Consider the following 24,548-nt stretch of genomic DNA (forward strand, 5'->3'; position numbering starts at 1 on the left):
GTTAACTCCCTACTAGATACTGTGCCTGTTATTTAGATCCATGACAGCACTCTGGCTTACATTCTTTTACTTCGGCACTTCTGGACATTGTCGTGAGTCGCAACGTTCATTTGGCTGTAAAAATCCTACGACAAACTACAGCACCACCAACTAAATGGAAAGAATCCAAGAGGCAATCCAGACACAAGGCAGTGAGAGGGCTGGCATGTGGTCAGAGCAATGACTTCAGCCTCAGAACAAGTGAGTCATTAAAAAATAAAAAAAGGACACACATTGCAGTCACCTTTTCTTGTTCAATTACGCAGCCTCCTTTGAAGAGCTGCGAGAGGTTTGAATGCAGCCGGCATGACATCACTCCTGCGCACTGTGGCGTGATGATGTCAATCATTATTCCTCCCCCACGCTGAAACAGAGCATGCCATGCCATGAGAACCAAGCATATTAAATTGTGAAACTATGGGGGAAGAGATTCAAACTGTGAAATCACCATGGAGACAACAAGAAGATTTAAATTAAAAGGTAACAAATTTGAGGTCATTGTCTTGCTTCAAAGACAGGAACCTGTTATTAGGTTTTTAAATACCAAGAACAGAAAAGGATCCATTTGGATAGAAAGACCTCTTCTCTCTTTGGTAAGATGCAGGCATTTTAACATCACAATGGGAGTCTTGCATGCTATTTATACTTGACGAACTAAGACTGCTATTTATACCATTTTACAGAATGCCCCGATTTAGCATGGCAGTAGCAATACAGTCGTATAACTTTATTCAGGCTGTTGTTCCTCCTCCCTCTTCTCTGCAAAAAACAGTAAAGAATTAAGTCAGTCCTAGTCCAAAAATTCACTGAATAAGTGATGTTGTTTGCAGTACAATATCCTTTTTGCAATATGAGGCTGGGGCACACAACATTGCCAGGGGAAGTACAATGGTACCGCAGTAGTGAATTATTAGGACAAAGGAGGACTGACATTCAAGCAAAAAGCATGTTATATTCACACATGTACTCCACTTCTGATTCAATCCAGTGGAGGCCCTGAAGGACCATGTACTGTGACACAAACAGACAATCTAACAAACACACTTTCTAGCTATTGCCCTATTACCGTATATGTTGGGTCAATGCACTTTCCCAGCCAATACAATTATGCCATGTCAGACACTGACCAGAAATAATAATTTTAAGGTCTCAATGTACAGTAAATCACCTTTACTTTGTATTTGTTTACTGTGCTGTGACACAGTATATTTTGCACTGCAAACAAGCTTCATGTTTATATGGTACAACAGAGAATTTAAGAAACATTCCCTTGAGGAAAAATCCTTACAGGGCAATGCCACTGACACTACAATATTCGTTTTTCCTGACTGGCACAGACATGACCCCTGAAGAAAGGACCTCTTCCTTGAAGACTTCATCTAGTTGAGTTTAAACAGTGTCTGTCAATTCCCCTGGTACTAAAAATAAACTAATAAAACATCTTATCACATGTTTGCACACATGACTTTAGTCAAAGAAACATGCAAGCTTGCTACAGAGAATCAACCTTATTCATTTAAAGTTTAAAAATACTTGCAAGGCAAAGTTTAAATACATATTGTAGTTGGGCAGGACCGGAATTTATTCTGGAAGGAAACAGATTATTTTAAGCCGAATGTGCGGCTGTATTTTTCTTTCAGCAGGGAGTAAGCAGATTTAATAGACAGGTATGGCTCCCACAAGGACTATAGGAGATGTTCCTTGCACTGTACAATGACAGACCTTATATTTATACCTTATAATTAGCCATGCTATTTTTTCTGAGGAGATAATTACCCTATGGTTTAGTCTGCAGGCAACATTACTGCTCACATTAAAGTCTGTAACAATAAATAGAACGCAGTAGAAAAACAAATGCTGCTGAAAATAATGCTTCCAATAATGATATGTAAGTGTGTAAACATTATAGAAGGTACAAAGTAAATAAAATCTGAATCTTAAAAACGTCATAGTTTTTCATCACTCGGTGCAGTACAACAAACTTGGTGATATTTTAGTCCATAAACCTGCTAGGTACACCCATAACAAAACAGGAGTAATCTTACTGTAACTAGGAATTTCATTTCCCCCTAAATAGCTACAGCAAACTGCACTGTAAAATGTTTGTCAACCATACATTATTTCCTGAAGGCTCTGTTTTCACACACACACACACACACACACACACACACACACACACACACACATACTGTGGTAAAGATCAATTTTTTTCTTTTTAGTACCGTCTGTAGAGAATATTTCTGGAATGGATCTTGCCAACTTTTTTTTTTTTTTTACAGTCTCGCTATTTCAACTATCGCACAGCAAGAGTCCAAAACAACTAGGAATATCGAAATTATAGACCTCATTTAAAAGGGGATGTCCAACAGATTGAGTTGTTTACTGAAAGATTTAATACGACAATATGGGAGCTGAAGCTCATCTTATAAAAATCTACCAAATGTTAACTGGTGATAAACACAGTATCTAGGACCAGCCATGAAGGTACAGTTTAATATAGAGTTAAATAAATGACTGGCTCTAGCAGCACTTCAATTTTTTAAGAAATATTTTTTCCACTCACTAATATACAGATTTCTTTTCAAAATGAATTATTTTCCAGCATAGCGTGTTTCCCCAGAGTTGGCACAAAAGTTGACCGCACTGGCACACTTCGAGAACATGTTCAACAAAAGGCTGCAGTTGTTTATACTAGCAGTCTGTGGTCTAGACCCACTCGTACCAATGTGTCATTTTCTGTCCCTGACTATTCAAGTTGCTTTTTTGAAGGGGTGCCAGATGGGAAAGAAAAGCTCAGGAGTACGCAAATTACAGACAAACCCTAGAAAGACAGGAGCTGCAAAGCACACAAATACCCAGAACCCTGCAAGACTTGGAGTAGGCAGCAATATGCACAACACGCTTACAATGATATCAATAAGATTAAGCAGTCTGTTCTAAACATTTCTACATACATCTTAAGAATGTGAACATGCCATACAAAATGTTTTCAAACTGAAAACCTGTGCATTGTTCTAAAAAACAGTGTTCTCTTTCTTTTTTGCTTAAAAAAATGCAAACAAAAAGCCATCTATTTTAGCTGTCTTTTTAAGATCAATACAAATGCTGCTAAGTGTTGTTACAATTGTGGCTTTACAGATTGCAGCCTTTAAAAAGGACATTTCAGTATTGCATCCTTTCATGAAAACAATATTTTTACACAATACTATTTCAAAGTCTACCTGAAGCCATGATCAATAACGTACTGCTCTACAGCATCAGCTTTCTTGGAGGGGGAGGGAGGTGGGGGAGGATATAGACCGTTTGGCTTGTTTATTCTGTGATGTTTACAATCATCATCATATAAAGACTGATTACACTATGTAACACAATTTTTGTTCCTGGGTAGTAAGTGTTATTTCCTAATTGCTTATGCCTCAAAAGTATAGAAAATGGCTATTATTCCCCACAAACTTTGCTTTTGTGACCAGGACAAGGTCAAAATATCACTATTTCCAATGGGAAAACGGACAAATGTGTGTCTTTTCGTTCACATAAAGTCCGAAAAAAACAACATATGAATCCAAATTAACATGTATTTATACTAAAGTAATACAAAAATGACTACAAAAGATTTAGAAGCGAGTAGTTTTTCGAGATTTACGATTTACGATTATACTGCAGTACCACACAACCAGGTAAGAACATTTTCAAGGGTCTCACCTCCTACCAACCTGTACATTGGACCTTGACAGCTTCACCTGATCCATGAAAACCTGTAAATCCAAATTAGACAGAGTAATCACCGAAGGCTAATAGCTTGAGCATTCATGGCTCTGTGAGTCTGTTTTCTCAAGCACATCATGAAATCTGCATAGCTTGAAGCCTGCAGCTGAAGCTGTAGGATACGCCACTGGAATTCCCAGTGCCTGAAGGGGTCACCTGACCTAGGGACAAAAATTGGCTGCTCAGCTGGATTCCGGATCACAGACATTAAGTGATGAAGCCCACAGGAGTCCAAATGACCTTGCTGGAAATGATATCTCAGCTGCAAGTTATTTTACTAAATAAGGTTTGAATTAATACCAATTAACAGCAAAAATGTTCCCCACAACTAGACCATTTGCATTGGCTACACATGTGATTAATATAGTTTATGGGATTTTTTTTTTTTTAAACAAAAATGTGACCATGTAGTTTAAAGTATTTTGAGACCTGAAAGAATACTGCTGTTAACCATAGTAATACTGCTATTAAAATGTTAACCACTCTCCAGCGTATCTATCTTTATAATCCTTAAACAAACAATAATACCCTTACACAGCTTTACAAGACAGCTACACTACACTGATACAAGCTTGCAAATTAAATACATTGTACAAATGTATATGAAAAACCCTCTGTGCACACATGAACTATTTTAATCATTTCAATCTGCATAAAACTGCTGCATTGTAAAAGACACACATCCACATAAGATTAACAAATAGAGACTGGTTAGTGCTTATATCACAACCATTTGTTATTATTTAAAATTATACTACCTTAATCCAGTACTCCCAGGACTAAAACATCTGCTCTTATGTACCTAGTGAACTTTGCTATCAACAAACACACCAAGCTAGTCAACAAACAGTAACTAAGAGTGAAATTAAACCCAATTAACACAGCCCACTGTTAAAATCTAATGGTGCAACACTTGCTTTAATTAGCTGAAAGATAAAAATCTTCTTAGGAGGTATATCCTGACTTCAGGCTATCTTTACCCCAATAAAACCTGGCTTCCTCCTTTTTTTTTTGTTGCATTTCTAGTATATTTTATGGGGCCTTGGAGTGAACTTTTCATGTTACAAACAAGATGCATTTGTAATCAGCATAGCAATACAATGATTAAAGTAGTTTCTGAATTGCCATGCTTGGTTATACCCAGAAATCAGGATATGTGGATTGAAAAGCACGGTGCTAGATAATGGAACAGCCAAGTCCCAAAAGTCAGTTTTGAAAGTGCTGCTTTGGATTGAAATAAAACAAATGTAAAATGTGGCACAATACTGGAATTAAAGTTCCTACACAGGGAGGGACATGAAATCGAAGGAAAAATTGAGACGGTGTAAACCATCTAGGTAGAGATCTTCCTGACGGCTTTGTTAAAAATAACATATTGAAAGCTTCACTTTTTAAAACCTGGTCAATTGAAACAGGCTGTTTATGAATTTCAAAGCTGTTTGACGTACTGTATGTGGAATGGACGAGGCAGAACATTATTTTTTATTATTCTCATATGTAACAAAACAGCTCCAAAGCATTAAAAAGAGCACAACTTTTAAAGAAATGTCCAAACTGCTGCCCAAGGGGCTTGACTATGTGGATTCATGGTAATTTGTTTTCATTAAAATGTGATCAAGGATCCATCCTACAGACCCTTCAATAGATTAGACTAACAACCACACAGTGTATGTGTGTGTGTGTGTGTGTGTGTGTGTGTGTGTTTGTAATTTATATATATATATAAACACAACTGGCGCAGTTAAATACAGTAAACTGACAACAGCTGCAGAAAGAGTTCCCTGAATATCTCAGTATTAAAGAAATAACCAGAATTCTTGAGGTTAAATGTCTGGGGCTTATTTAAATCAAAATAGTTCTGCATCCAAGGTCAAAATGTCAGGGCACTGCAAACGTAGGTTCCGAAATATTTGTGAGACATGTAGGGCTGTACGCATGGTGATGACAGGGTATTCAGGTTTTCCTCTTGAAGGGAGGGATTGAAGGCCACTTGCTTTAGCTAGTTAAGTCCTTCAATCTCATCCCTGCATGCCTTGCCGCTTATCAGGAGCATGAGTAGACACTGATTGGTGGCCAGCAGTCACTCCAGCCCCATGACTCTCCCAGGGGTAGTCACTGTTTCCAGGCAGGGAACAACTGTACTGAGATCAAGACTGATACAGTGGAGAGCTCCTGGAAATTTGACCACCAGGTTACAAGCCAAGGGTCATACAAATTCTAATTGATAGGATCCAAGAATACGTTAAGGCAATGTGATGCACAACATTGTACAGCTTTTTCTTTTCTTCTGGTGCTTGTTATGATAAAGGGGATGAAAAAATATGTATTACACAATGGTTTCTTTACAAAGAATCTATGACAGGAATTGGGAAAACACACACACACACACACACACACACTATTGAGAATAAAGAATTTCTCTTCTCTCTACCATGGTGTTGATGTAAGAAAACAGAAAAAAAAAAAAAGTAAAAAAGGGTGCATAAGTTGGAGCAGAACGATGCTCTGCTGGGACCGCCAACTCAACAGAAATATTCTCTTGTTTGGAAAGAAAGGTTCACCATGACACTTTTTTTTATTCATTCAAAATCTAAATTTACTGTATCTTTCACCCATTTACCTCTGTTTCCAATATCTCCCGGAATAGCTTTTCACCACCGTCTTTAAATCTGTACACAATTGCAGATCAGTGACATTTTACTGGTGTTGCTTCTGGATAGAAAGCTATTTAAAAATGTCCGGAAGACTAAAGCTTGATCAAAACCATTGGTTAAATTAACACCAAATGAAAACGTACGCCTAGATTTTGACAAGATACCCAGGTATTTAGCCATAATAGATGTATCTACTGTTTGTCTTTAAAGAAGATCACAATAAGTTTGTTAAATCAGAACACTGCTTCAGACCCATCAAAAAAATAAATAAAAAATACTAACATAAATTTGAATTAACTAAAATGTCAGAGCTGGTACAAAATCACACAGAAACTATCCACGCACATTATTAGCACTTGTTTTCAACACTACATCACAACAGTGTAATCACTTCGAGTGCTAATCTTGACATATCCTAGAACACAAAGGCTAAAAAAAAAAAAAAACTGTACTTGAACAAAACACCAAATAAAATACTTCGAGTTAAAAATAAAATAAAAGGTATGCTGAACAACCAGCTGTCACATGGTTCCAGATTAACATCCTCCCAGTCCACTCAAATCCCAACAACAGCTGAAATGACACCAAGAGCTAAAGATAAGCAACTGACTCCCACAGGCAAAGAAGTTTTTCATTGGATAGTGTTTACTTTAGAGAAAGAAGTTAAGAGGCGCTTGAATAACAGACATAAAAATAATTCCAGATTTGTGCTCTAATATTTGCCTGCCAGTCGTTGCTGCTGTCAGCACAATACATTAAAACGTGTATAGATACTTTTTGCACAGGAACCTAAACCATTCATTTATAAGCCCTGATTCCACTTGGAACATTTTTTTTTTAAAGCAACAAGAAAAGTTGCTGCAATAGGTAATCACTGCAGCTATAGTAATTAAATAAACTAATAAACTAGAAGAAGGACAGTCACATTATCAAAAGAGAGATGAGAGCTTAGTGTACAAGATCCCTCAAAATCAAGACATTTACTTCGATTTCAGTCCTCTAATCTAGTTAACAGATGTACACAGTTTCACGGAATCACATATTTATTGCAGACTTAATATCAAAATGAACAGCATTGAGAAGATGCCTTTAAAAGGTAGACTAGACCGTACTTACTTTTTTTTTTTTTCTTTTCTCCACCCAATTCAGGTATTAATAGAATCGGAAAATAAAACTTGTCAAAATAAATAAATAAATAAATAAATAAAAAAATAAAATAAAATAAAAAAATAAATCACGGCAACAAAAAACTGAACACTTTCAACGTCTTCTTAATGAGAAAAATCTGGTTTCTGAAAAAAAAAAAAATGAAGAAAAAAAAAAAAAAAAAAAGCTTTGAGGCCCTCCAGGGTACTCAGCAAGAGGTGGAGAAGCATTGTAATCTAGACTGCTGACTGTGCTTGCTGCTGTTCCATAATCATGTGGAGTGGTTTTACCATTCAGGGGTGCTGAGAGTACAAGGAATGCAGGTTAGTTCTCTTGGTTGGGAGCTGCTTAGACTTCCTCCAGCACATGAAAAAGTGACACCCATCTAACCTCTAGCCTATTGGAGAGAGTCACCAGCCATTATCCAATCCCAGACCAGCAGTCAGATTTAGATTAATATCGGAAGAGTCTGCAGTGCCAGAGCTCTGGAATAAGTGGGGGAGAAGCAGCAACAAAAACAAGACCTGGTTTTGGATAAACTATCGCAAAAAAAAAATTTAAAAAAAAAGTGCAACAAACAGAACAGGACTGTTTCTGCAAACACACAAGCTTCTGCATCTATTTATGTTTGATTGGAAAGGTGGGAGTCTATGAAGTAATCTAAATATATAGCATGCAAAAGCGATTCATAAATTATTCATGCTTGCACTTTCCAAGTAAATATACTGTAGCGTTCAAATGGTTCTCATTTCATTTAACCTCTTCAGTACTGTGATACAAAGTATCATGCAATGTCACCGTCAAGAGAACTTTTTGTGTGTGCACACATTTTTTCTTGTTAATGGTTAGGAAATAGTATGATGCATGCAAAACCTGGTCTTTGTAACTTCAAACCAAAAAGTGTGTGGTCCCCAAACTGACTTTTTACAGAATTTCCATCCATGAACCTAACATTTTAACTCTTAAGATGGTTTTGTATGTTCAACATTAAATGTTAAAAGTATAACAAACCCTACGGTAAAACCTGGGTGCTGTAAGTGATAAAAGGCAGTGAATTGAAGCCCAGGAGACAACAAAGTTAAACTGTAAATGCCTCATTGTGATTTCCCTGGTAAGAAAGGTTTCACATAAAGTAAAGAAAAGTTTACTTTGTTTTTAAACAAGGTTAAATGGAGTACAAAAGAAGTTAAGAATATTAATTTCCAACTGTAACCTATTGAGTCTTTAGGGTTAAACTAAATTTGTGAATTACTGAATCATGAAAAATCAGCACTACGAAAAACCTCAACATACCCTCTATAACTATCTATCTATCTATCTATCTATCTATATAAAAGCATGTTTTCACTAGGGATTGATTAAATCAAGGCTTTCTGTAAATTTCAAGAAAGAAGAATTAAATCAATGTTTGGGGATAATGAACAAATATGCGAGCATTTATTTCAAAATGAATTACAATCCATCATTAACTCATTCATTTCCTTAATGAATATACAATGAATAAAAAGCATGTTTAACCCTTCAGTGCTTTAACAAACCCAACCTACCTTGACTAAAGTGAAGCATTCAGTCTATTAATACTGTACCCCTTAATGAAATGGTAAGCCTGATGCCAAAACGAACAGCAGTTAAAATCCCATGGCTTTGTTAATAAACAGTTTACTCTTAAAATTCAACATCCCTGTGACAGGCACAACATTTCATAGTATGAAATGCCCAAATGTGCGCAGACCCACACACTGTTTTAATGCCCTCTGAAAACGCTTTTCAACAATATTTGGCAAATTTCTTTCATTCCAGTTTTAGGCTTTATGGAGGGTAATAATACGATAGCCAGCTATTCCATGTTCGAGAGGTTTGTGGACATGAATGAAGGAGAAACCAATAGGGTCCAGATTGTGGCTCTTTGCCCAGAAGACGTCAAAAATGGGACTATACATACAAGGGTATCACTTTTCCACTGCTCACATAACTTAAGATATTTTAATACAGTTTCCAGAATTGGCAATGATTAATTAGGTGAAATGTACCTTTCTATTTTTAAGCATGTATGCGTGTCATCAGTACATTCTTCAGTTAATCCTAACATCCTAATGAATGGTAAAACACAAGGTCAAGGCTGAAAAAATCCAATGTTAAAACCATTATATTTTTGTCAATAAAAACAAGTATATCACTGTACCTTAACCCACTGCACCACCAAGCACGCTAAACATGTATAACCTTCATATGTGCATTTCAAATTTAGTTAGATGTTTATGGTGGAATAACTGTAAACCACCACAAAATGCTCTTGTTTTAAAAAAACAAACAGTGGCAGTGTTTAAATCCATACCCAACACAACCACTAATACCAACATCCTAAGGAAGCTGATTCTACTTAATCAGTAAAAGGAGAAATCAATCACGTGAGAGCTCTGGTGTTCACTCCTGTGGAGAGGATATCATGGCAGCTGTGTGGACTATACAAAATGTGTAGCTGCAGGATTAAATAATGAGCTGTTAAAAAGATATACTGTTTATTACGTCTCTTTTATAGTCTGAAAAAGTCAGCTCTTAAAATGGGAATTGTATAATTTTACAAATAAGCATTACACTATTAGACAGACCTAGCGATTAATAATGAGACATGTCTATTTTTTTTCTTTCTTTCTTCAAATACTAAAGCCATTAGATTGAAGGCTGCTGAGGAAATAATTTTTTTATCCTCACCAATGAAGTGTTCAGTAAAAACAACTAAATCCTACCTGTCATTATTATCTGATTTGCTGCTGGATTGAAAGAAAAATGCCACCCTCTAAACCTTGTCCAGACAGTCTATAAAGGTATTTGTAACATTTTACATTTTGTAACACAACACAAACTGACACCATACTTAAATAAAGCCTGGTGAAGAACATTGAGGGAAATTAATTCCAATCACTAAATGATTCACAATCCCTACAATGAGCTACATAAACTACCACATAATGTTTCAAACCATGGTTTGCAAAATCAGGTATTATTTCCCCATAATGAGTCCGAATGTGATTGTCAGTTCATAGGCCTGTTATTGGGAAAGATTTCCTGCTGCAGAGTGGGAAGCCACGGCCTGCAGAGACCATACTTGACCCCGAGCCAAGGAATAAAAAGTGTTCTCGTCTGAGGCTCTTGGCAGGGTCTGTGCGATTGAATGTGTCATCTTGAATATTGTGTGCAGTTCTGGTCACCTCGCTATAAAAAAGATATTGCTGCTCTAGAAAGAGTGCAAAGAAGAGCGACCAGAATTATTCCTGGCTTAAAAGGCATGTCATATGCAGACAGGCTAATTGAATCTGTTCAGTCTTGAACAAAGAAGACTACGTGGCGACCTAATTCAAGCATTCAAAATTCTAAAAGGTATTGACAGTGTCGACCCAAGGGACTTTTTCAGCCTGAAAAAAGAAACAAGGACCAGGAGTCACAAATGGAGATTAGACAAAGGGGCATTCAGAACAGAAAGTAGGAGGCACTTTTTTACATAGAGAATTGTGAGGGTCTGGAATCAACTCCCCAGTAATGTTGTTGAAGCTGACACCCTGGGATCCTTCAAGAAGCTGCTTGATGAGATTCTGGGATCAATAAGCTACTAACAACCAAACGAGCAAGATGAGCCGAATGGCCTCCTCTCGTTTGTAAACTTTCTTATGTTCTTATGCAAAATGTACAGAAGGGTGAAGTGTACAAGGAATAGTATCACTGCCATGAATGTAAAAGAATGTCTTTGTCATCTCAGTGGAGCTTTAAAAAGACTCCTTTTCAAAAATATAAACCTGCTGCAAAATGAATTGCTTCTGCCTAGTACTGTGCCAGGTTTGGAATTCACATCAGACTGATTCAGCAATGGATACCTGTGCTGTTTAAGCTTGCTTTTTTATATTTCTTTCCCTCAAGATATATAAAAAAAGCCAGTTTGATATTTTTTAATGTTTAATTAGAAACTGCATTGTATTTGTTTTAGCATATTTAGATCATCTCTCCAAATCAATAGTTATAATAGTTATAGCTATTTTTTCATTGTTTGTTGGTTCATTACTGCACTAGCTAGCGACGTACAGCTGCTGCCATGGTCTTATTATAAAGAGATGATTATTATTGTCCCATACTAAGCCTCCGAGGAAGGAGCAGTTTGTTGTCTTGCGTTAAAAGTCCATTTATAAGAGAAATATTGCTGCCTTTATAAAGGCTTCACTTTCGCTTTTGAACAAATGCACTGATGCTCTCCAAGCTTATCTGTGTTTCATGAATGCAACAGGGATGCATCAAACACACACACAGAGCTATGGTCAATAGTTTTGCATCACCTATAAATTTAGGATTGAGACATAATAAAAAAAAAAGAAAAAAAGCATGAATATAATTTAGATCTTTTATTTAACATCTTGTAATCAAAAGAAACTACAAAATGATATTGCAAAAGTACAGTATGGTAGTACAGTATTTCATGTTTGATTCTGAAACACATTTTAGCAATTTTTATAATTTTTCCATTAAGTATATGGAAAACTACAAAGTGGTATATAATTCTATATGCCAACATAACATTATTCAGCAGGTTTAATTTGACTTTATAAAGCAAAGTTAGTTCATGCTATAGGGTGATGCTAAACTTTTGACCATAATATATATATATATATATATATATATATATATATATATATATATATATATATATAGTATATAGATATAGTGTATAAAACAAGCAAAGGTATAGAAATGAAAAACAGTATCATACTGAATAAAATACCAATGTATTTAGCTGCTTGGAAACTGACATTACACTCTGCTGAGCAGAACGAATGCCCCCTGATTTTTCACAGACAGCGCTGATGAAATTAAAGCAGAAATAGTGAACTGTGTGGGTTGCTTTCTGGTACACCATAAATTCTTGGAAGCTGGTTGATATATTTGGCACCGCACTGCGTTTTATAAAGGGAGATCTGTGAACATGCACGTGCCTGACATGGACATTATACCTCTGGCAAAAATACCCATTTCCTTTAACCGTCCTGCATGAACAAAGGCCTTCCAAATAATTGGACCGTGGTAATTGAGAAGTTCTCCCAAAATTGCTTTTCTTTTGTCAGAAGTACAATCCCATCTGGGATCATTCAAGTGTCCAACACACACACACAAACCTAGCCACAGCAGATAAATGGTTTCTTTTCCAGACAGGTTTTATATCCAGAGAGATGCTGGGCTGACTCTCCCACTGGACACCTCATCCCGTGACACAATCAATCACCGGATATTACAACTATTGAAAGGTTGCATACTGACCAACAGTCCTGCTGCTGCTCTCTCTTCAATATTGATCTGTTTCCAATGGCCACTAAAAGAATACTTCCTCCCATCTACATTGGTGTCAAGTCTGGAGAAGGGCACAAAATGAATGCCACTTAGACAAAACTCTTTGTCAGTGATAACACAATAAGATATTGACATCTCAAAGACGTCAGCAGTGCAATGTAAGAGTTTACAATTGGTGATGACTCCTGTTTAGAAACAAAAAAAAAAGAGCAGTGATAAAACATCTCTGGCATTAATCAGTGGGTCGTCAAACTGTAGCTGTTCCTGCAACACTGTCATGGAGTAACTCCTCAAACTGGTTGGTTAAGTCTTTTAGGCGTTATGAATGAAGTGCATTGATTGCTGATTAATCATGAGGAAGTCATTTGATACTTTAACATCTATATTGTTGGACTAAGAACACTAAAGAGCACATGCAAACCCACAGAAATTCAATAGGCTTTTGTGCATGCTCCCCTATGAAAACATGCCTTATGGAGGTAGACTTAAGCAGCAGTGGCAATAATCAGCCAATTACCAACCCTGAGACCATGGGGTCTTGATAATGACTTGATTCAGCCAAATGTTAAGTAATTAAAAAGCTGATGTGATACTGCAGTAACGTTGAGCAGTCAAATCAACTTAATTGGAATCACATGGGATCAGAAAATTATTTTACAATGTTAATTTTCAGTTATCAGATTTTAATTACTCTGGGGGGAAAGAGCATGAGAAGTGTGTTGTAGGTGGTCAATTTAATTTAACAAAAAGTCTGCATATCATGTCTATCACTGATGAATCATAAATTAACTGCACAAATATGCACAAAATGTAATATCTCTACCATGCAGGCAAATATATCTATTGCACCCTCTTCCTGCATATCTATAATTTAGTATGGGCCTAAATGTTAGTACCTACTGTAACTTAAACAAGAAAGTGAAATCATGGATTATATATTAATAAAGTAAGAATTTAACATGGGGGCAATGCATTATTTAAAACCTGATATTGCAATCAAATCGGTCTATACTTCTTTTCACATCCCTGCCAGGCACAAACACATTGGGGATTCATATGCATGGAAATCAAAGCAGCAATGCACCCCCTCAAGTCAAATATCAATAGGATGGAAATAGGCAATAACCGTCCTCACAGTTATGTACAAGCTTCATGAACCGAGTGTCAGCTTTCCCTGTAGTTCCTCCTGGCTGGTTTTAGATCCCTGATCAGGTCTTTCTTCCTTCTGAAGGCTCGTGTCTTGCTGCTCACTGCCACTGCACACTGCAGATAAAACACTGTAGCTAAATTAACACTTGCCACTTGGGACTGAAGGCACAAAACAAATTCAATTTCACACTAGCAGATGTCATATATCAGATGCTCAGATGCAGTCACCTTAACAGCAAGCAATAGCCAAACATTTATTTTATAGTCTTATTCTATATATAAAATCTGCAATATACTGGAAGAGTCTTCTAAGGTAGTTACCAACACATGTAACCTGGCTATTGCTGTTCTATCAGAGTGTTTTTTTTTTTAGTTTTAGGGAAATAATGGTAACTGGAATTTGCTTGCTGAAACTGAATCAAGAATACTGCATATATGGACAAATCCCCCTTTTGCAATGTTCTTTCTCTTGGGTAATAATTAATCTACAAGCTAGACTGAATCATTTACAGTACAAGCAGTTTAAAATGCACGTGGCAGTTCAAATTCAAACACTAATATCAAATTTCACCCTTGAAAAACAAAATTCATGTGATGTGTATCAATAAACACATTAGAGTTTCAGATGATATCACCACCCTAATTACAACAGCAGGTTAACGTAAAAGCACATTCTCAGTTTACAGAAGAAAATTTGCACAAAGAAATTTGCACCAAGCAACAACCACTTAATTTACAGGGGGGATCCCAGCATAACCTCTAAGGCGTTACCCCAGCACTGTGAAAAAGACGGGGCTTATCCTGGTGAGGTAAAGGTTGTTGAAATCACCTACGAAGTAAGAAAAATAAGCAAAAGGATTGATACATATGTAAAAATTAACCTAAATGCAAGTTCATTTCTGCACATAAACCCTGTGGCAGCTCCTTGTGACTTTAGATCAAGATTGTTGGAAACAGAGTAAGCTTCAATGATATAGTTCTTAAATTGTGGAAACTAGCAAACCAGCCTCATCACCGCATCCGAGACAGCACACTTAACAAAGTGTTCCCTCAATTAAAAAACAATCTCTGTCAATCTTCTCCGTGGTGAGTGCAGCTTCAGAGCTTCTTGCATGTGTCCGTGTGCGCTAAGCTAGCTGTCAGAATAGGCACAATAACTGAGTGAGTTTAAATAAACTGGAAGGCAGTGCTGCAAGAAATTAGAGGGACCGTGCAACTGGGGATTCACTTATACTTGGGCGATTGGATTTTTTTTTTTTTTTTGTTCTTATAGATGTCCCCCATCTATGCTAGTAGATAATCATTATACTTCTGTGATTCCAGTTCACAGTGACCGGGAGTAGCTTTGAGATCCCCAGGTCACTCCGTGGCCTCTTCTGATCAACAGCCCATCATCTTAATTTCCCATAATGATCCTAATGGGAAGGTGATCATATGAAAAAATAAAAATAAAAAAGGAGCAGATACAGTTTGAAATTCTTGTAAATGTAGCCCATGCTTTTTCCTTTTCCTTTATTTTTATTTTTTTTTTTAACTGCCATGGCTCGTCTCCAGAAAATCAATAGCATGGATTGTTCCAAATTAAACCACTTGTGTAATAAAAAGGATTCAGGAGCCAACCTTCTTTGATGGTCTGTTTCCTTTATGCATTCATTCTCTTCCAAGACAACACCTGTTATACTAATATCCATAGTCTAAAGGGACTTGATGCTGTGCTGTTTAAAAGAAAGAACTGGGAGTCTTATCATTTTTTTATCATCATCTACCCAGGATTAACAGCTGTCTGCTTCCATCCCAAAGGCATTTGTATGTCCCAGGAAGAAAAATCAAAACATGTAACTGTTCTTATACATTTGCAATAGGAGATGCTGAATATAATGAAATACAGTTTCTATTACTTTTGGAAAAAGCTGTACTATGTTTCTCAGAAGTTTTATTTTTCTTGGTGTCCAAAGTGAAATGTGAGAATGCTGCAGAACAATCAATGGCTTTGTTCCATTTCAAACTTTTTGTTTTGTCTAATTATTGTTTTCTTTTCATTTTCATTTTTAAACACACCTACCACACCACAGGAAAGGCAGGATTCCAGTTTTTTTTTTGTAGTATTGTGATTATAGTACTGTATTTTACTTCTCAGAAGAGAAGAGAGAAAAAACACAGCTACAATATGCTCTTAATCAAATCCTTAAATTTCCAAATCGATCAAATCTTCCTCTAAGCATCCATCTACAGAGGAGCTTAGAAGATTCAGAGGAATATTTTAAAGATCATTTATGCTACAAAAGGCAATAGGATAAATGTGTTTTTGTCTGTCACAGCAGAATAGCCTCCGACAAGCTTACAAAAGCAAAATGATTTGAGCTGCCTTTGAATGTGTTCACAGAATTATAGTTTAAAATGGCATGGCCAATGTCTCGTGTCTGAAATTGTATGCATTGTTCACTTTCAATTATGACGACAATGAATCAATCATCATCTTGAAGCATAGATTGGTTATAACGAGCACTGTAGAATATTTGCCTAATGTAAGCCAATTATTTGAATGTTAGGAATCAGAAAATCCTGATTGATCCATATTGCAATCAGACTGCTTTATACACTCTGTATTCTGATTTTGACTTTTCTGCGATGTTTACACACCCTGATTTTAAAGGTTATGCTTCAGCAGCTGCAGTAAGGGGGATATGTGGTATTTCTAGTAAAAACTAAAACATTTGCTTAGATTTTCATTCATATTTTCAAATGCTTTACAATCCATTTTTCGTACCACCTGTAAGTGTTATTAACATTACCATGGGCCCCCCTTTTTATCGTGCTGAGAATCTTTTGGTTATTTCCTTTAATTTCGGATATGCTAATATTTCAAGTGAAATGGTTCAGATAAACCACTGTATCCTGATACTTTTACTGCAGGTCACATGGTTTGATTGCAGCTAGATCATTGGAGTGAGTTGAAAATATAACAGATTAACTAATTAGGTACCAGGAACAAGCAGCACATTTTCATCCAGCGTTGTTGTTGAAATACCTGCCTATTCTAAATCGAAGTATCCTTTAAAGATTTTCAACAGAAAAAAGGGGTAACCAGTGATAGTGCTGCAAACGCTAATAAGATGGACCTTGATAGACTTTGCTTTGCACTCCTCTAAATCATCTGAGAAGGGAAGACAACACCCAGCTGTATGTGCAGCTGCTACTGTAAAAGCAGGGTCACAAACTTTAAGGCAAAAATGTACACAGAGACTTAATTACGAACAGAATACAACTACTGATACAGTGCTAAAATACTGACCATCAGTGCGAGAATAACACATTTGTATCCCATTAATCTAAACAAAGGCAGGTCTAAATTCTGCATCCATTATTTAACATGGACCCCCTTGTGTAACTTCTATAACAGTGCATTTTAATGAACACTATTTTATTGATTTAAAAACTTCCATATTTGCTATTGATTAAATCTACTGAATATATACTCCATGTTTATGCATGTCTGTAAGACACAATATCAATTTTGGCAATAAGCTAAAAAATATTTAATTACCAAAAGAAGTGTACTCAAAAAGAAATATAGAATTGTGTCGTTATGGATATTTTATGCATTTCACTTAAAGGGAAGCCATTTCAAAGTTTTCTATAAGAAAAGAGAAAGTCCGGAGTAGACTTCTGTGCAACTGACAACAGCAACAGAAGTATTCCTGAAGGACTTTGGCATAGTGTTAAGTTTCAAAACTGGTAACTCATTAAAATGTAGCACAGCTCATTTCAATTTTAAAACTACAAAAAGGTTGCAATGCTGCCAAACTAAAATGCAAATGAATGCACAGACTTTTTAAATAACTAAATTTCAATCTCTATGGACTGTAATGTGAATTATTACCCTTTCTGAATGCAACTCACTTCAGATTAATTAAAAATCCAGCTTCTTTGAATTAACCGAAACCTGCTAACTTCTAATTTGAGTTATATCTAGACAACAGCATTTCAGTTGTCCAATATTGAGTATACTTTTGACAGAACGGAATAAAGTATGTTTAACCCTGTTAGAAATCTTAGGTACTATTTTAGATTTCAGTTTACAGATTGTTTTTCACAGCAGGTTAAACAAATATTAGACGGTTTTAATTATGTCTCCAAAATTCTCTGGGACAGTTTATTTTATGAGTAAGGCGGAAATGCCATCTCTGATATGGCCAGAAGTTAAAACAATGTTGTGGTGAAAATAATGGAACTTAACTGAGAGAATCATAGAACACAGCAGAAGTGCAAAACAATATCTCAAAGACCCCAATGCAGTAATCTAAAATATCAGTTTCATTTCACAGACCTCAGTCCGTTCCAAATAGTATGATGAAACCATCAAGCGGACAATGTTAATCTGCCGGGACTTCCAAATTTAATAAATGAAATCTGATATGAGAAAGAAAATTAAGGAACTATGAAAGGTTAAATGTATCTTAATCTAAATAAATTAAATACCGGAGGAGACAATGAGCCTTTATCAGGTAGTGATAAAATAAAACTAAAATCACCATTATGTGACATAATATAGTCTTTCCAGGATAATAAATCTGCAGACTTACTATCCTTACTGGACACCAAAGGAAACGGTTTAACTCATCTGAAATTTAACAAACACATTCAGAGATGCCAGTATGGTAGGAGTAGAAACTTCTGAAAAGAGAGCACTATGTATAATATATCTTATATTTGAAAGTGTAGTTTACATAATACTCAGCCACCCACCATGATGATAAATTATTTATGTGCCTTATTGCCATCTGGCCGATAATTTAGATAAAGTAAATACAATAACTGTTTAAATTGGCAGTCCTAGCGCTTACTTTTTTTATAACATAGGGCTTTAAAAACAATACACTTCTGATCGATGCCGATTAAAGAAATTAGATCTAAAACCTACCGGCAATGCACACTTCATGGTGTCCTAATTAGATTTAAAAAATACACGTACATTATAAGCCTTAGCAACTGGCAAATACTTCTTTTTAATCGCCTTGTACAGCTCAGACAGTATTATCTGCCAAGCTACTCTGTAAAGAAAACATTAGTGTGGAACCATGAGCCACCATGGCCATTTATAATATCCATGCATTTGAAAAACCATGCTGTCACTTCTTATTCCCATGTCTTCCTTGGGCAAATAATATTTCAAAGATTATCCAAACAAAAATATTTTACTAGATTTTGCATTCTTCTACAAGATAAATCAGGATTATGAATCAGGCTGTGGTGGAACTGCTTCTGCCTAAACCCAAGCCAATTATTACTAGGTTTACAACATTAAGAAAAAATAAATAAATAAATAAATATTATTACTGTTATACGTCATTTGAAGAACAACCATGTCATTTAACCTGTAGATGTTTAGTTACGTGGCTATGTAACCACATGTCTAAATTACAGTGCATGCACATTCTACTTAAAATAAATGTCCCTCAAACTAAAATGATCTTTACGATGTAATAAAGCGGACGGTCAACAAGGTCTGGTTGCTCCTAGTTGAACTTGATAGCTGTTAATGTTTTCCCTCCACATATAAAACTGCTTTTGCCTCTTCATATTCCTCTGTCAAAATAAAAAGCAACGTTCCAGCGTGTTTGTGTCCCTATATACTCACAGTACCAGGCCCAGACAGGGGAGCACAGCTCCTTCAAGGACTCAATGAAAAGGTTTGGGGATTCCATCTGGCAAACTGCTGAATGACATTAGGACAAGTTCCAGTGATAGCTGTGGTCTGCTGCAATCATGTGGACAGATATGGAAAACATGTGTGCTTGTGACATTCTTTCCAAATTGTAACTATTTGTATCAGATCCTATTAGGGAGCATTACTAATTAAAAAAAAAACCAAAAACAAAAAACATATACTTGTGTTAAAAGTGACATGTTAAAAACTGTCATGTACATGTTTTCCACTTTCGACACAAATCCTAATGTTAATGTGCTTATCTCTGCAAATATAATTCTGCTGGGTTGACTTTGAGATGCACACTTTGCCATGTGTTAAGCTTCAGAGTCTGTGTGCTTGCACATTGGGGGGGGGATGATGGAATTAATTTCCTCAGGGACACAGTTAGTCATTTTTTCCTCTGAGGTGTTGAAACTATATGGTGGCATATTGCACATTATTTTCCTATAACTGCATAACTGGCTTGTTGATTTAAGTAATGCCTAGCTTCTCAGTGTATTATTCTGGGTTACCATTAAAGAGTATGTAGCTTCAAATTTCTTTTTAAGTGTTATGTTTACATTTGCTTGCTACTTTATAGTGCTTGTCTAAGTGGTCGTGGGTTATGTAATATTTAGTTATAGTATTACAATTTTTCTCTAAATCTGCCTTGACCTGGTTTTGAACTTGCTTGGAGAATCATAAGTAAGGAGACTGAACAGTCTTCCTTAGTCCATTCAAACAATGCGACAAAACTTTCAAACAAGGCCTCCCCAACCTACTGTTTCTGTATACCCTCTGTATATATAAGTAGGCGGGGCTGAACATGATTTGAACGGACCTAGAAAGGGTTCAGTCCAGGCAGGTATGATTCTCTAAAATATACTTTACTGTACAAATACAAATGATGTTTTTTTTTTTTTTTTTTGCATTTTTTTGCACTTTTTTAAAGCATACAGTGTAATACGCTGCTTACTATCAAATCCATAATACATTATCATCTTGTCACGTTTACCTAGCAATATAAAAAATGATGTTCCCCCTGAACTGATTTTGAAAAAAAAAAAAAAAAAAAAGATTAGAAATTGTGCTGAACTACCAGTTTTTGTGCCTGAAAGTTATAACATGCACATTAAATTGGAAACAAAAATACAGGATACTAAACATTTGAACTTGATGCAGATTTCTATGTCAAAACATAATGATCAAGGGTTAAAGTACTTGATTCTAACATTCTGCATGCAACAATAAAAAAAGTACAAAAGTTTAGGCTTCAGCTAAGAAAGGATTAGGACTTTCCATTTCAACATCAGAACAGGCACAGTGCCAAACTGAAAGCATCCACGTTGTAGCAGCATACAAATCAGAAGGAAGCATTATGGTTAACCCTTACCTGCCGAAACAGACATTTATATATTTTTAAAAAATGCCAACTGTCCCAGTTAACGAGAGGCAGTTGTGATGATCTTAGTCAATTAATTTTTTTAATAAAAATATTTTTACAACAATGACCCACAGTATGTACTAATTGTACGGCAATGTGTGTTGGGGTTTCTCTGCTTATTACAATAATAATACCCCACAGACTGTGTGCCTAAACACATAGTGTGTGTCTAGATGATGTCAGAGTAATAGCATTTGTTTCAGCAGTTTGTCTGCACCTTATAATAAAAACAACCATTATCTTCAAAAAAAACAAAAAAAAACAAACATGAATAGGAAATAGGAAAAATATTAAAACTACTTACAAGAAGGGAATATGGTTACAAGATGACCAGAAAATATAGTACCACATGTAGACCTTTAACTTCCATGTGACCTTAACGACCCATAACAAAGCTAACAGAGCCTAGCTAATGACAACTAATCCAAAGTCAGCTGGCTACTAGTAGAAAACAAACTGGAGCCATTAAGGAGAACGTGTTTGGTGTTTGTACACTATGTTAGAGAAGGCCTAAGGACAGATGGCAAGAAGTTGATGGGAAGTTGATTTAAAGCCCAATTTCCCTTAAATTTGAACACGAAAGCAGACATATTTTGTAATATTATTCATAAATACGGAATCTCAGAAACCTCTTTTAGAAGTTTGGTATTGGCTTGCGGACTGGAGGGAATTCTGCAAACAATATGTAAAGATGAAGGCCAGTGTAATAGCTGTGCCAGTCAGACCCGTGCCATCATGCCCAATCGACAACCATTGTGCGACGGCTAGAGATGTGACCTTGTAAGACCTACAGTATGACCCTGTCAGAAAGATTTGGGAGTGTCAGATTTTTCTGACGCGATCAGGCCCAACTAAGACCTAAGCCATCAAGGTTAGGTAATGTGAATATGGTTGAAACCAACATCAGGCTCTACTGAGCAATTGTGTGTGGCCTGTAATAATTATTATTTTTAAACCAAAATGTATCTGCATAGATGTCTGACACTGTATATAACACCGGTTTTGATAAAAAAAAAATATTAATAATAATAATTAGAATTTCATAACACCTTTACTGAAATTGAACATTAAAACAGCAGGTTTGTCTCTCACCCATGCACTGCCACACAACCAAAGGTTTGGTTTTCTTATGTTCCCAATAAGAAGTTTAAAACATTGAAAAAGGAAGGTTCTTTTTTTTTTTTTGCATACCTACAAGAGTAACAAATCTAATACATTGCAAAATGTGTGTCATTTACACACAAAGCAAATACTAAAGATGGTGACCAGCAAGGCCTATTCCAGACCCTCTTGATTTCACATGAGGTAGCAATTGTATTTGCTGCTTTCTAGCCTAGCGATATCAAATATTCAGGGCAGCTTTTATTTCTAAAAGCTGTTTTAGTGCCAAAAAAAGAACAGTGGAAAGCCTTTCAACGGCTGATTGCATTTTTACAGCCGTTCTGATAATGGCATGCCTCTGTCTCTGAAAACTGAACCCATTTAATTATAGTGTAGAACGCGGTACCGTCTGAGCTCTATCCATCTACTCAAAAACCAATCGATGCTAAAAGCAATCAATTCAATAACAAAAGGAGGATTAGCACATATTTTAAAAAGACCAGTAACAGTTCAATTAAATACAGGAGGCACAACATATTCATGGAAATCAGAATCTTCTCAACATGGTCAGGGAAATACAGGAATTAAAATATCACTACAACATCTTAAGAGTAATGTGTAGTTGAAGTTGTACGCCCTATAGACTGCAGGCTTGTGACGCACATCTTCCCAGAGTCAGTCAACAAGCAGGCAGTGGAAGAAAGAAAAACCTGTGTTTCATCTGGTCTTTCATTGCAGTGTACATGGTTTAAGACAATTAGGAGATTAAAGGCAGTTCAGAAAATGCCCTCAAGCTGTTGCGCATTTAGCTGCACAAATCGTGTGGTGGTTGTTCTACTGTGTCCCGAAAAAGGGTGGAAGGTGTTGCCCCAGGAGAAAGCTTAGATTAAGGTTGTACTCTTACACGAATCATCATCAACACATCGCAGTGCTGTACATTTTAATCAATAGGTGGCACATTGAGGGGTGGTTTTGGTTGCTACAGTATCAGCAGCAGGGGTAGACATTGTTTTTGTTCACAAGAACATTTGTTCTAGTTATACTCAAGCTGTGGCATTTTGAAAACACAACCAGATCCCCTGAATTACTGTATACGACTCTGTGTCACGCTATAGAAAATGCTTTTTTTTTTTCTTCTAGAAGAACTTTTATTGATAGTCAACCAAAAAGGTTTATAAAATGTCAACAACACAACAAAACAAACAAAAATAACTTACAAATCTCTCAGAGAGAAAACAACTTCAAGAATGTTGTTTATATTATATCCTGCGGTTTCAGCCAAGCTCAGCTGCACTTTCACAAATATTTATTTTAAATATTAAACAGTTATGGATAGAACCCCAGAGCTGTTATTACTCAAATGTAATTTTCCTAAGATACATTACTTTGTTCTGGTTGTCGGAGGACATTTTGCAAAGCTTTTTTTTTTTTATCTCTATGCAGACAAGAGTCAATGTTTTCCTTACGAAAACATGCACTTTTACAGTAGTGATGGTTTGATGGACTATTGGAAAGATAGTTTGCTTAACACTGGGAAAAAAAAAAATGTAGGGAAATTTCTAGCCACCAAAAACCATCACCATCAAAGACATAAAAGAGCAACTCAATTTAACAGTATTCAATAAAACAATAATATTTATTTTTTATATTTTATTGCATTACATAATCTGAAATTCCTTTAAGAAATTGCATATGTTTAGCTTGCACTATTTGATTACACAAATGGATTGCAATAAACATTATTTTTGTTTTCTAAATAGTATCAAAGACTGAAATAACCTTTCATGTCATTCTTTGATAACTTGTAAATGCTCAAATTGTGAAATGGTTATTTAAAAAAAAAAAAAAAAAAAAATCAGTGACTGACCAAATCCTGGTTCTGAGTTTAACATATATATAAAACAACTAAATCAGCAGGCTGTCAGAACAATGAAATCTAATATCTTCAGAACTGCGCTGAACAAAGAAATCTAAAACAAGATTTTAATTTCATCAGACAATAATGAAGCTCTCCAAGCTTTCTTTAATGCAGGACACACAGGTTGTATCACAATAGATTTGTTCACGGACCCGTCAGCTTTACAGTCAGTCCTCTTCGATCATTAATCATAGCCAAGCATTCAATTGCTCCCAATGAATCAAACCATTTATCTCCTGCAGCTAATTCAATAAGACCACATTAGTGTTGCGGTACAGACGTTGAACTGCGCTGCCCCGAGCTCCTGTATGGTGG

General features: G+C 36.0%; 1 protein-coding gene across 4 annotated transcripts in view; it reads right to left on the minus strand.

Moving 5' to 3' along the window:
- The window catches only part of LOC121298172 (prickle-like protein 2), a 69,506-nt gene that overhangs the window by 25,862 nt on the left and 19,096 nt on the right, over nt 1–24,548 (minus strand). Inside the window, exons 1-2 of one of the 4 annotated variants that reach the window (XM_041225090.1) lie at nt 14,068–14,218; nt 12,903–12,993 (exon numbers count right to left, since the gene is read on the minus strand). In XM_041225090.1, the coding sequence (XP_041081024.1) occupies nt 12,903–12,976 (74 nt within the window). In that variant the 5' untranslated portion in view covers nt 12,977–12,993; nt 14,068–14,218. Of the gene's footprint in view, nt 1–283; nt 364–7,574; nt 7,944–12,902; nt 12,994–14,067; nt 14,219–24,548 lie in introns of those variants that run through there. The other 3 variants (XM_041225089.1, XM_041225092.1, XM_041225093.1) reach the window with 3 other exon arrangements.

Source organism: Polyodon spathula, chromosome 23, assembly GCF_017654505.1.
Source record: "Polyodon spathula isolate WHYD16114869_AA chromosome 23, ASM1765450v1, whole genome shotgun sequence".
Taxonomy (NCBI): Eukaryota; Metazoa; Chordata; class Actinopteri; order Acipenseriformes; family Polyodontidae; genus Polyodon; species Polyodon spathula.